Here is a 13,933-nt window from a genome sequence, read left to right on the forward strand (position 1 = left end):
GGGTAACAAACGAGATTGAACAAAAAAAAATGGTATTACAATACAGATGGATTTATGAGGCACGTTTTTTTTTGAGGAATAAAATATGTATTGTGTTGATTTTTTTTTATTTTTTAAAGAAAATATAATTTTTTTCCTCATTGTTTTGTATGATCTAAAAATAGTCATTTTCATTCTAATGGGAATTTTCATATATATTCCGAGAAAAAAAGTCATAACATGACAGGCCACATTTTGTCAGTTTAATTTGAATGCTTATTTTTCGAGATTTAAGATGATTTTTTAGGCTTTTTTTCTGGAAAATAGGACAGTTGTCGTAATATAACGACAATAATTTCTATTTTCTTAAAAAAAAAAGCAACTTCTTCTCTAAGAAAAATATTTAAATGCATTATCTATAACAGTAATAATTTCTATACTGTCTTTTTTTCTGTTCTGCAGGTTCCTCAAGCGTGATGCAATCTGAAGTAACAGACAGTTTGACAATATACAGTACAGTATATGTAGATATTTGTACAAACGACATCTAGAGGGGACTTGATGTATTGCACTCGTCTTTTTTAGTAAACCAACTTACCTACTACCTCAAAAAAAAAAAAAAAAAAAGAAAATATATCGCTTTCATATTTTTCCAGATTTGGTAGCAAGCCACTTAAAATAAGTTGACAAGAGTGTTGTTGGAACTCAATTTTTATTGACACAAACGTGCAGATTACACAGTTAAGTTTAATAACACAAAGTACAGTACATAGATACACAAAGTAGTGTTTGTAAAATTAAAAAAAGAATAAATGATAAGTCAAAACAAAATGGGACCACTGTGATGGGTTTCTAGTGGCGCCTCTTCCTCTCTTCGCAGCGAGGGCCCGAGAAGGAGGGACGACAGCGGCATTTGTTGGGGGAAATACATTTTCCTCCGTTCAGGCACGGTAAAGTGCACTCAGCTACAACACAAGCCAACAAAAATAAACATATGATCAGCTTGGGTTTGATAGGTTTGATAAAATTTTCTCTGTCAAGTAAGGATTTTTTTTTTTTTAGTCTTTTATACAAATTCCAAAGGTGGGTGAAGTAGCCAAAAAATTTGACTCAAGTGAAAGTAGCATTACTTTAAAATAACATTGCTCAAGTAATCCTGAAAATTTACTCAAGTACAGGTAAAAAAAGTATTCAGTGAAAAGAATCCTCAAGTAATGAGTAACTGCTTACAATGTCTTTTTTTTTTTAAACAATGGTACAGTATTTGTTTTCTTAGCACAACATCATCTATACGAACTGTTATTATTATACTGTACTATAACCTATTACATTACCATATTTGGTAAAAGAGAGTCATGAAAATCATCGAATCCCGGCGAAAAAAACCTACAGAAATGAAACATCATCCATCCAAATGAAATTAAAACCATCATATTGTTTGTGCGTGGTCTATCGGTGCCGAATAAGGACAGAGAGGTTGAAATCCAAACTTTCGAAGAATGTTAACGACAGCGCTCTCTGTCAAATATGGCGCCTTAAAGACGCCACATGATTGAACAGGCCAGCGTGATCATAGGACTTCCGACTGCAAGCTTGTGTGTGGTTATGTGTCTGTATTGTTACATCTGATTGGTATAATAGAGTCATGTGTAGAACGGTTCAAATTTTAAAATTTCGATTCCAAGTTTTGATGCCCTGACCGCCGACCGGAAAAAATAGCTGCCGAACAGCACGATGAAGAAGCCACATGAAATGTGTGTTTGTGTATTGCAACTTGATTTCAACCATGGACACTGCGGCAGCGTTCAAAGGTTTGGCTCAACTTCACAAAACAAAATGACCAGTCAATGCAACATTTGCAACACAGCTATATCATGCAAAGGTGGCTATATAACCAATACCTCAGGCTTTAATGAATACAAGTGCTGAGTAGTCCTTTTTAGAAATGTATTAATTTGGCCCTAAAACTCGGTCGCACCAACGTGCATCAGTAAGGTTTTTTTTCACGTACGTCAGTAGTGATGCGTGACATTTATTTATCTACTCTGCTGTGAGCACCAGCCAACAGCTGTTATGCGCTCAAGCTTCATCTACACCCAGTGAATGTGTGTTCTCCACTGCAGGAGACACTATCTGTCCAGAACGCTCAAGCTTATTGCCTGAGAAGGCAGATCTGATCATTTTCCTCAACAAAAATGGTTTCTGATTTTATACTGTACCCGCTGCTAATCTGGACTGGGATTTTTTGTTTGTTTGTTTGTTTGATATTCTGCACCAGGTTAGCCATTTAGTGGCAGCTCAATAAAATGTAAAAATGCCTGTAGCATAAGACACTTTAAAACATAGGCAAAAGAATATGTGTAAATGTTTTCTCCATGAGCTTTTGAAAAATAAACATCCTTGTGAAAGTGCACTCCTATGGAAAGAAACTTAATCATATTTACAGTGGGGAGAACAAGTATTTGATACACTGCCGATTTTGCTGGTTTTCCCACTTGCAAAGCATGTAGAGGTCTGTAATTTGTATCATAAGTTCTCTTCAACTGTAAGGGACGGAATCTAATACAAAAAAAAAACAGAAAATCATGTTGTATGATTTTTAAATAATAAACTTGCATTTATTCATTCATTCATTCATTTTCCATGCTGCTTTTCCTCACGAGGGTAAATGCATGAAATAAGTATTTCATACATCACAAAAATCGAACTTAATATTTGGTACAGAAACCTTTGTTTGCTATTACAGATACCAAACGTTTCCTGTAGTCCTTGACATGGTTTGCACACACTGCAGCAGGGTTTTTGGCCCACTCCTCCATGCAGATCTTCTCCAGAGCCTTCGGGGTTCGGGGCTGCTGCCGGGCAACGCAGACTTTCAGCTCCCTCCATAGATTTTTCTATTGGGTTCAGATCCAGTGATTGGCTAGGCCACTCCAGGACCTTAAGATGCTTCTTACGGAGCCACTCTTTAGTTGCCTTGGCTGTGTGCTTTGGGTCGTTGTCATGCTGGAAGACCCAGCCACGACCCATCTTCAGGGCTCTCACTGAAGGAAAGAGGTTGTCAGCCAAGATCTGGCGATACATAGCCCCATCCATCCTCCCCTCAATACGGTACAGTCGTCCTGTACCCTCGGCAGAGAAGCAGCCGGTTTCCTCCTCCATGTTTCACGGTTGGGATGGTGTTCTTGGGGTTGTACTCATCCTTCTTTTTCCTCCAAACACGACGAGCCGAGTTTAGACCAAAAAGTTCCATTTTGGTCTCATCCGACCACATGACCTTCTCCCATTGCTCCTCTGGATCATCCAGATGGTCAGTGGCAAACTTCAGACGTGTCTGGACATGCACTGGCTTCAGCAGCGGGACCTTGCGTGCGCTGTAAGATTTTAATCCACGACGACATAATGTGTTTCCGATGGTTTTCTTCGAGACTGTGGTTCCAGCTCTCTTCAGGTCATTGACCAGGTCCTGCCGTGTAGTTCTGGGCTGATCCCTCACCTTCCTCATGATCAGTGATGCCCCACGAGGTGAGACCTTGCATGGAGCCCCAGAACGAGGCAGATTGACCGTCAACTTGAACTTCTTCCATTTTCTAATAATCGCTCCAACAGTTGTTACCTTCTCACCAAGCTGCTTGCTTATTTTCCTGTAGCCCATCCCAGCCTTGTGCAGGTCTATTATTTTATCCCTGATGTCCTTACACAGCTCTTTGGTCTTGGCCATTGTGGAGAGGTTGGAGTTTGTTTGTTTGAGCATGTGAACAGGTGTCTTTTATACAGCTAACAAGTTCAAACAGGTGCACTTACTTCCGGTAATAAGTGGAGAACAGGAGGGGTTCTTAAAAAAGAACTGAGAGCCGATTTACTAGTTGGTAATGTATCAAATACTTATTTCATGCAGTTAAATACAAATTGATTATTTAAAAACTATACAATGTGATTTTCTGGATTTTTGTATTAGATTCCGTCCCTCACAGTTGAAGAGAACTTATGATACAAATTACAGACCTCTACATGGCTTGCAAGTGGGAAAACCAGCCAAATCGGCAGTGTATCAAATACTTGTTCTCCCACTGGAAGTTCAAAGACTGATATTTATATACAAGTTAAAAATAGCCCTGTAAGAAATTCATAGCAAAGTTAATTAAAAAGTTAATCTAATTTTAAAAATAATTGAGAAGTTAAGAAATTATTACAACCTGTACATTTTTTTTATGCTGCCAATTAAAAGATTCAGAATCGTTTGGAACCGGAATCGAAACGTGGAATCGGCATCAGAACCGGAACCGTTCAAATTCAAACGATGCCAAAACCTAGTCATGTGATTATTGCTGTAACATCTCCTTGGTGAAACTGGTTGAGTCACTGTGGGGAAATCTATTATTTTGAATAAAAAAGAAACATGACTCGTGTAGACTAAAGTAGTGGAGTAAGAGTAGCGTTTCTTCTTCACAAGTCTACTCAAGTAAACGTCAAAAGTGTGGCGTGATGATACTACATTTTCCTCCAAATGTGACTGAAGCAAATGTACCATAGTAAATGTAGTGCGGTACTTCCCATCTCTTATCGGAACTTACCAATGTGGCAGGCACCTCCCAGCCAGCCTTCAGGACAGCTGCAAATTCCAGGGGCCATACAAAGCCCCCCGTTCTTACAGCCTTGGGGACAAATGGCTGGTGGGAAACAAAACAGTCACATTGTTAGGACCAGTAACACAGGGTTCATCAATCAGTTGTCAAAGTAAAATTTAACACGGTTAAAACTTGAAACGTGAACAAATCACATTAAATTTAGCAAGTTATAACTTAAAACTGATCACATAATCAGTTAAATTCATCACAATCTATGTTTGATCATGAATGTTGTCACTTTATAATAGGAAATTCTTTATGGTAAAACATAAAATTTACCACGGAAAAAATGTGGAAAGGATCACGCTAAAATGTGAAATTTAGTACTCCCCGATACTGATGATATCATTTTAGTGCCGTATCGGTAATGATACCGATACTAGTACGGAGTATAGTTTTACTCTGCTATTCGTGAGAGATATGGGCCGAGACCTTTCGTTAACATCTTGAAAATACCCATTAGAAATACCTCTTATAGAAGCTCCTCAATTCACTTCAACATAATTCCCTAGCAGTATGATGCCAAAAGATGTCGCTAAAGTGTTAAGTTAAATTGCGTTCAATGCATTTTAATTTTAAGCGGTTGTCCTGCTTTTCCATGTTCGATCAACTGAAGGGTTCATCTGAGTGTGAGCTAAGCAATATGTGCTGCCTGAGATATGAAGTACGGCGTAAATGGCTCATAAAAACAAACAAAAATAAACACAAACCTTCTTGGCATCTGGAGCCCGTCCAGCTGGAAGGACAGATGCACTTGGCTACACCATTGACGGCGTTGCATTCGCCTCCGTTCCAGCAGCCGTCGTCACATGTCACTGCACAAAAAAGTAGAACTTGTACGTATTGTTGCAGGTTTATGACAATTGCGATGCTAAAATGTTACCTTTGTGGCAATATCTCCCACCGAAGCCGGATGGACACCTGCATTTTCCAGGACGAAGACACAGTCCTCCGTTCTTGCATTTGGGATAGCAGTTAGCTGCAAGCACACAATATGAAATTAAAGTTGTTTAACTCATTGGCTGCCATGGACGGTGCTATACGTCCAATCCATTTTGTCTGGATGTCTAGCGTTGTCAATTGCAGTTGAAATATGAGCATTCACAGACTATCATTGACAATGGTGGATAACGAGTTAAACTAAATAATACAGTATGTCAAAATTGAAGGGGGAAAAAAAATCAAGCATGAATAATAATAATGACCGATATTTGAAAAAAAAAAAAAAATTTTACAATGCATTAAAGCAACACTTTTTAACTTTTCAGTTTTGGTTGATTTTAGCGACGCCGGTGGACAAAAGGTGTAGTGTTTTGCATTAAAGTGCATGTGACACGAAAAAGCATGTTTATTTCATAATACACGTGGTATTTTATGCCCCTGAATGATATGGACCGCTTGGATGTGTGTGGAAGCGATCGCTATATTTATTTAGTTTTTTGAATCCCGCACCATGAAAATGAGTGACTTCCGGCTTCGGTCTTGCACTGAGGAGGAGGGCGCTGTGACGTGTACGGTAGAAGACGTCCGCTTCACTATACAGTGTACTGTTGTGTATGAGGACGAAGGATTCAGCTGATTTTGCGGATTAATATGTTTATTTTTCGCATCACGCCAGCTAAACGGCTGCAGAAAAATCTTTCTGTATGAGGGAGAGGCGAATGCGCCTTTTTGGAGTTTCAAAAGGTTCCCATTCACCGTGGATGTTTACTGTGGGACCATTGGACTTACGAGGAAGTGAGTAAATATCTTGTTTTGTATTATGTCAAATACGAATACAGCGATTACAAAGTAAACACTACAAACTCGCTTTAAATAAAGGACTACTTACGTTTGATCATTGATAGGCATGTAAAAAGCTCTCCTCATGCTCATTAGCAGCACGTTAGCTGCACAACAACTCCAGCCACCCTCCTCCGGGGAACGAACTGTAAATTGCTCTCCGCCGGGCGGTTTGCCGATCCGCGAAGACAATCGACAACCGGGTCGTCATGTCAAATAATCCAGGCTAGTTATGTGTGATTTTCCGCTTCGAAGACTTTGAAACATCACTCGGTTCGGGTTAGCATGTCGGCTAGCTGTCACACCTTCTGGTTTGTTTACATTCTCCGAAGCCGGGGAAGGGAAATGACATGTCCGATTTAGGTGTCATAAAATATCGTTCGGGAGGTGCGACAGTAAAGGTGAAGTCGATAGTTTTGACCATTATGGAGTAATTTTGCCATGTCGTCATGAATAAATGCATTTTTATTATTTCATATTCCATTTAGCACAAGACTTATTTGTCATGACCATGCCATTTATTTAGCAATTGGGGAAAATACTTGGATAAAAAGAATATCCTGTAAAAATATTGAAGTAAAGAGACAGAAACAATGACATTTTGCCGCTCTCTTCGTCGCGTTTTCCTCATTGTGAATAGTTCCCCCTCTACGGGCTGACTGGTCCTCCGCAAGCCATTTATTTAGCTATTGGGGAAAAATACTTGGATAAAAAGAATATCCTGTAAAAATATTGGAGTAGCGAGACTGAAACAATGACATTTTGCGGCTCTCTTCGTCGCGTTTTCCTCGTTCTGAATTATTCCTCCTCAATGGGCTGAATAGTAAAACCGATGAGCCCAGTCTACCGCTGACGTCATCCACCTGTTGTGGACGCTAAAGCCCTATAATGGTAGGCGTGGCTAACCGGCAGATTAAAAGACTAATTTCTCGTCATCTGTGCTTTGCTAAATTGTTGTATATAGTCGAATCGTCTCAAAATATGATTCTAATTCATATAATAATGCCATTTAAGACTTTTTTTCTCGTGTCGTATGCTCTTTAAGGAAGACTGTGTTTCCCATGAGGATCAGCGCACAGCCGCATAGTGTCGTAAAATCATGATGGTCGCCTGCAGATGGATTAAAAAACAAAGGGAATGGATCCAGTTGTGGCTAAACAATAGCATAAGACAGTTAGCAACCGTGTGGCTTAGTTTGGCGATGCACCAGCAAGTGAAATCCGGGCCACGGTTTATTCTGTATATCCTGGTAGCCTCCCTTTTTGTTTTTCCTCCTCAGACAAAACTTTTTGTCTCTCTTGTTGCTCTGCCATCTTTGCAGAATTCGCGCAAAAGCGTCGACTTCTGTCTTTATTATGAATGGGCAAAGAGGTAAGCGACGTAAGCCGTAAAGCAGCACATTTCTAGTTTTTTGTGTCACAGGGTTCCTGTCACCCTCCTCAAAGTTAATTAGTGCCAGTGAAAGCGATACAGACTAGAGGTGTGCGAAATTTCCGATTCTTAGATTATTCACGATTCGGCTGTGCAAGATTCGAGAAAGATTCACAAACATCCAAATTTCGATTATTGAAATATGTCAAGTAAAGCGGAACTAAGACACAGTCAGCGCGGTCGCGGTGCAATGCGGTCCATTCCTCATTGTGTCCCGAGAGTAAACATCATGCTTTTCATTACCCGGGTAATGACAATGCTCAACTCACGGCTCTGGCTCAACTCATGCCGCTAGATAAAAAAACAATAATACCTAATTGCTGCAGACATCCGCTACAAACTACGTCCACATCATGCTACGGTAGGTAATAGATATCATATGTATACAGAACTAGATGCAAAATGACAGACTCAACGGCGTTAGCAGCACATGTATTGAAAACTAGAGTGAAATGACACTTGCCGGCGTTAGTAAACAGCCGCCATTTTAAAGCAGGAGACTTCTCTAGAAGGCTCTGTTGTAGTGAACCTAATTAACTTTTTATCCAAAATACTCCTAAATCGGCAAAATCCTGACTTGAATCTATCTTTAAAACAGTTTTAAAACTTTCACATGTCTAAAGTAGACAAAAGGGAAATTATGGAATAACGGGAGCAATTTTAACAACTTTAACGGTTGATTCACAACATTAAATTAATTGAATGTAGTTTAAAGCTGCTGATACAGAATGGGGACTTGAGTATTTTATTTACTGTTTTGAACTGTTAACTTGATACTGAAATAGTTTTTTCAATTTTTGTAACTAATGTACAAAACATTGAAAGGAACTAATAGCTTTGGGTGTCATCAATAATCGGTTTATAATCGATTATAACCAAAGAACCGAAAATAAGTGGCATTCAACTAGTTGTCAGTCGACATCGTCACATATATTATGAAAATACAGTGGTACCTCGACATACGATCGCTTCGACACACGATCTTTTCGACATCCGACGTAAAATTTGACTCGCCATTTGTTTCTACATCCGACGACATGCTCGAAATAAGATCTATGACAGTGCAGCAATTTCTTTGTTTTTCCGCAAGACCGATGCACGGCAAATTTTCATGTAAGAGATATCAACATGGGTTCCAAGAATGGTGGTGAAAAAAAGGTGAGGCTTACCACTGAAATGAAGATTGAAATGATAGAAAATTTTGAGCGTGGTTTGCCATCCATGAACTGCCTCGACAATACGGCTGTAGAATGTCTACGATTTTGACGGTCCTCCTCCGACCCCTGACCACAATTATTATTGTGGTAACGTCGCCAGCTTCGTCAGGTTTTTAATCATTTATTTCAGAACTCGTGCAACACAACATGTCTACTTTCCGCCGCTGCTGAACAAAGTGAAAGTAAAATGTCCTCTGTCACTCTGTCAAGTCAGCCACGCGGTGCGTTCAGGTAAACCACGCAAAAATCCTCCACATTAGAACGTGATTATTACAGGTATTATTATTATTATTACCACGAATATTATTGTTCCAATTTTTATTCATAGTTTATTTGTTTTGCTCTGTGTAATTGCTATTTGCAATAGAGGCAGTTGGACATCCGGGCATTTAATGACGTCACCAGCCACAACAAAGCGTCGCCATATTGACAATGGGGTAAAAGACGAGTCACTTATAATACAAACGCATTGAACTTTCGTCTTATTTGCCGTCTTTTTTCCGTCGGAATGGCTAAAAGTTGCTGTGTTGCGGGTTGTCACACAAGGAAGAGTTCGGAGCCGTATTTGAAGTTCTTCATTCTTCCACGTGAGAAAAAAAAGGAGAAACAAATGGCTGAGCGCAATTAATCGAGGAACAGTAAAAGAAGACGGTTCCGTGGACTATTTTCGCCTGTGGGCACCTAAATCCAAGCACATTTACGCTTGCAGCCGACATTTTATTACTGGTGAGTTTAATCGATTATTTTTTTGCCCCAAATAGCTGCTACGATTCAATAGACTAGGCAGTGGTCATTTTTACCTTAACCGGCAACTCGCAAAGCGTTTTTTTTTTTCTTTTGCCTTGAACTGCTCTGATTAGTCGATCGGTATATTATTGGCCTGGTGGGTATTGGTTATTTTGCCGTGACGTATTGACGGCTAAATAACGCTTGGAGGCGAATGACTGGTAACGGCAGAAATAATCACTTCGTATATACTACCAATTTTCTCAGTTCCACACAGTACATATTCCACGTAAATGATAAAGGTCAACTTACTGGGTGACTTTATGAGGTAGTTGTAGATGTTTCCGAACTCCACTGCCGGCCATTCCTTTGTTTATCCAGCTATCAGCTGCGACTTTGTGTCGGCACCTTAGTACGCCAATAAACGCTAATTTTAAATTGCATCGCCTCCTCGCATCTGTCGGCAGTGACTCATGATAATAGTGAGCCACGTTTAAGATGTTTTTAGGAAAAAAGACGCAAAACACACCTGAAACATATGAATTTCAGACGTTTGTCTATGTACCCCCTTCACAAAATGGCGACACGTTGCTAAGCGAGGTGACGTCATCGTGACATCACGCCGACTTCCTCCATAGTACCAGCAGCATTTATTAAGGATTTAGAGTAGCTTTTCGGGCTGTCTAACGAATAAATGGAATTCTAATGCATTCTAATGGGAAAATCTTGCTCAACATACAACCATTTCGATTTACAAACAAGGTCCTGAAACGAATTAACCTCGTATGTAGGCGTACCACTGTATTTTATAACGATAAAAAAGTTACCTAGTGTTGCTATAAAAGCACAAAACTAGTTACATTTTTTCCCCCAAACAAAAACATTGTCACGTTGTTGACGGAAAACATTTATTTTAGTTTTTTTTTCTTTTTTTAAAATAAAACAACATTTCATTGTGACCGCTATTAAAAAACTTTATTTAAAATGCCAGTCATGCAACTTCAGCATTTAATATCTGTAATGAAGCCTGGAATTTGACGTGATTTAAACACTTCATCATGCACTCAACACTAATAATGTATGCAGTTGACAATAAAAGTAGTTTAGTTCACTCAAAAGTTCTGGAATGGAATACATTGTCTCCGAGTATGCAACTTTATTTAAAAAAAAAAAAAAAAAAAAAAAAAAAAAAAAACACACACAATGGAGATTGCAGGTAACAAAAGTAAGAATGGAGGTATTTCCTTAATCCTCACCATACTGGCAGTTTTCTCCCTCGTAGCCGCGGCTGCAGAGGCAAGTGTTGTTGCGGATGCAAACTCCGGCGTGCTGGCACGGCGGCTGGCAAATCGCTTTCGGGTCAAAAACAAAGCCCAACGCGACCCCGCGAGGAGCATCCGAGCGTGCCCAGCAACACGACCCGCACAGCCACAACGCCAGGAGAAGAGTCGACGGGCCAAGTCCCCAGAAGAATCCCATGACTGACACGGAGGAGAATGAGGGAAGTCCGCAAATTGAGGTGCAGCAACGGAGGAGCCACCCGGCAGCACGCCCGGAGGCGAGCGGGAGGTCAGTGCCGGGGAGGCGGGCGTGAGCGGCTTGCGGGGAGGGTCTTAGTTGGGGGTGGTGATGGTGGGTTTAATGGGGAAGCGACCTGGACTTCAAGGTTGTGAAACGTTAAATTTTCAAATACTAAGTAACTGTAATTTTAAACGCGTTCTCCCAAAAGTTTTGGTTAATTTAAAGAAAATTAACCATGAGTATGTAGCATTGCATACCTACTACTATTAGCTTAACAAATTAGCGATGTTACCCTTGACGTTGAACTTTACAAACTGAAGCATTTTACTCACTTATATCTCTAGGTGTATGAATGTACAGTAGTTTCATGTTCATATTGGTTCACTTTTCAAACAAGTTAGCCATAAATTTATGGATTAAACTAGAAACTGCAATTTCTGGAGAAATCACAACGGAGCTTTGCTGTGGTAGATACAGATCTATCAGGTCACTTCCTGATGATTTGGGGACATTTCGGAGACACGTCCTGTTGATACAGGTCACTTCCTGTTAATTTAGGGACATTTGGGGGGCATGTCCCGTTGATATCCATTTGGGGGACACGTCCTGTTGATATCAGGTCACCACCTGTTAATTTGGGGACATTTCGGAGACACGTCCTGTTGATACAGGTCACTTCCTGTTAATTTAGGGACATTTGGGGGGCATGTCCCGTTGATATCCATTTGGGGGACACGTCCTGTTGATATCAGGTCACCACCTGTAAATTCGGGGACATTTCAGGGACACCTACTGTTCATTTGGGGGTAGGGTGACCAAACGTCCTCTTTTGCCCGGACAAGTCCTACTTTCACGTAGTATCCTCGTCGTCCAGGAGAGTTTTATAAATTCATAAAAATGTCCGGGTTTTATTATTTTTCACGGAACCAATTTGAAGAGAATCCCTCCGGCCGCTGGGTGGCAGCGCCTGCCTGCGATGACATGGCTCTTAGTAGTAAGGAGGGCATAAGTCGTTCTTCTTGTTTTTGTTGGCAGTTTACCCCTATCATTAGGCATTACCGCCATCTACTGGGTTGATGATTTGGCCACAACGCCTGCCCAATTGTTAAGTTTTTTACGATAAATACGTATATAATAGCAACTGTTGACTTCTGTCGGAGCTTTGACTGTAAAATCCCGTTTGGTGTCGCATCGTTGCGCTGCCGATGATTGTAAACTTTTATAGCAAAGTTTAATTTTTGCCTCAGCTGGCTATCAGTAAGCCAAACCACGCTAGGCATTATGGAAAACGTAGTTTTGAACTGCTATGTTTGGAAACATGCTGTTTGAATAGTTTGTCAGTTTATTTCGGTTATTGCTTGTGTGCAATCTAAAACATTGAATGAGAATATCAATTGAATGGGAATAACAATTTGTCAAGGGCAATTGTCGTGATAGTAATTTATAAGCCTACTGTGTGTATGTGTATTGACTGGACTACATTTCCATGGGTCTGCATTATATATATATGTATTTTTTTTGGTCATTTTTTCACTTCCTGTTGATACAGGTCGCTTCCTGTTGATTTGCGGACATTTCGGGAACACGTCCTGTTGATATCAGGTCACCAAATATTAATTGGCTGTAATAGTATATGGTCAAAAATCACAAAAAACGATGTTTTCCTGCCATTGAAAATGAATGGGAAATTTGGAAGTACATGACTGTCAATGGCATCCCATTAGAAATGAATGGGACAGTCTTTGGCGAATTTTAGGGAAAATGCATTTGCCAAAGTCTGTATACTATACTACTTTTATGCCCCTTACTATCCTGGAATTTTGGATGTGAAAATTATGCCATTTGGTCAAAATTGTGGGACAGGTAGCGTTTAGAAAAAAATTTGTTTAAAAAAAAAATCACGTTTCCGGGCGAACGGAAAATTTTGGGGAGTCGTTTGAAAAATTCCCTGGATCGCGCGAAAATTCCGGTCATTTTGACATTGAAACGTGATAGTCGGTCAAACGGTTTGGGCTGTGCAACGCGCTGAAGAAACGCCATTAAAAAAAAAAAAAAAAAGGAATTTTACTATCTGGGCCTTTGCCTTGCAAAGCCCTGTCTTATTAATTCAAATTAACTATGACTAGCTTTGAAAATTACATTGTGATTTAGTTAAATTAGCTTTGACGTTAAACCATGAATTTAAAATTTGCTTTGTCGTCAAAGTTATTATTTCGGAGTTGTAATATTGCTATCTTGCCGAAATGTTTTCTTCCTTAAAAGATCATTTAATATTTTCCAAAAAATGTTTCTTTATCTACAGTATATCCCTGCAATAAACTGGGATTGTTGTGTTTTGGTACTGTTCTTGCTGCTGCAGAAACCGGCATTTAAGATGGATTCCTGAGCCAGGAGTGCTTTTCCAACAATGATTTTTCACTTAATGTCAAAGCAATGAATGTGCACTTGTTCAAACCCTCCCTGTCCCTAGGTACTGTTTCACTCCCAACTATTATATACATGACCCTCATTCAACTTTTCAGTCTTCAATAAACGTTTTTCAGTCTGACTTGATGTTGTGAAGAATGTCAGAAGTAGAAAAACAGTTCACGCAGAACACACGAGTTCACATGTGCAAATGTCATTAGCAAATGCACTGTGATAGGAAAC

The 13,933-nt window shown here is 39.8% G+C and overlaps 2 protein-coding genes across 2 annotated transcripts in view; one reads left to right on the forward strand and one right to left on the reverse strand.

The window, feature by feature from the left end:
• The window catches only part of LOC130914728 (von Willebrand factor D and EGF domain-containing protein-like), a 46,786-nt gene extending 44,548 nt beyond the window's left edge, over window positions 1-2,238 (forward strand). The window contains exon 19 of the mRNA XM_057834174.1: window positions 442-2,238. Coding sequence (XP_057690157.1) covers window positions 442-456 — 15 coding nt within the window. The 3' untranslated portion in view covers window positions 457-2,238. The remainder of the gene's footprint in view (window positions 1-441) is intronic.
• seraf (Schwann cell-specific EGF-like repeat autocrine factor) lies at window positions 641-11,885 on the reverse strand. Its single transcript, XM_057834183.1, has 6 exons — window positions 11,617-11,885; window positions 11,020-11,244; window positions 5,491-5,586; window positions 5,318-5,422; window positions 4,554-4,649; window positions 641-944 (listed from the first exon to the last, which is right to left on the reverse strand). Exons 1-6 carry the CDS (start codon window positions 11,657-11,659, stop codon window positions 832-834), a joined length of 678 nt encoding a protein of 225 aa, XP_057690166.1. The 5' UTR covers window positions 11,660-11,885; the 3' UTR covers window positions 641-831.
• Window positions 11,886-13,933: the final 2,048 nt, after the last annotated feature.

Source organism: Corythoichthys intestinalis, chromosome 4, assembly GCF_030265065.1.
Source record: "Corythoichthys intestinalis isolate RoL2023-P3 chromosome 4, ASM3026506v1, whole genome shotgun sequence".
Classification (NCBI taxonomy): Eukaryota; Metazoa; Chordata; class Actinopteri; order Syngnathiformes; family Syngnathidae; genus Corythoichthys; species Corythoichthys intestinalis.

Excerpts from the sequence above, each read along its gene's own strand:
- seraf (XM_057834183.1), bottom strand. The coding sequence starts at position 11,659 with ATGAACATGAAACTACTGTACATTCATACACCTAGAGATATAA. Across the intron at positions 11,245-11,616 it reads TCATACACCTAGAGATATAA|TCATGGGATTCTTCTGGGGA; the intron begins GTGAGTAAAATG and ends CCTCCGTGTCAG. Across the intron at positions 5,423-5,490 it reads TGGGAGATATTGCCACAAAG|TGACATGTGACGACGGCTGC; the intron begins GTAACATTTTAG and ends TTTTTTGTGCAG.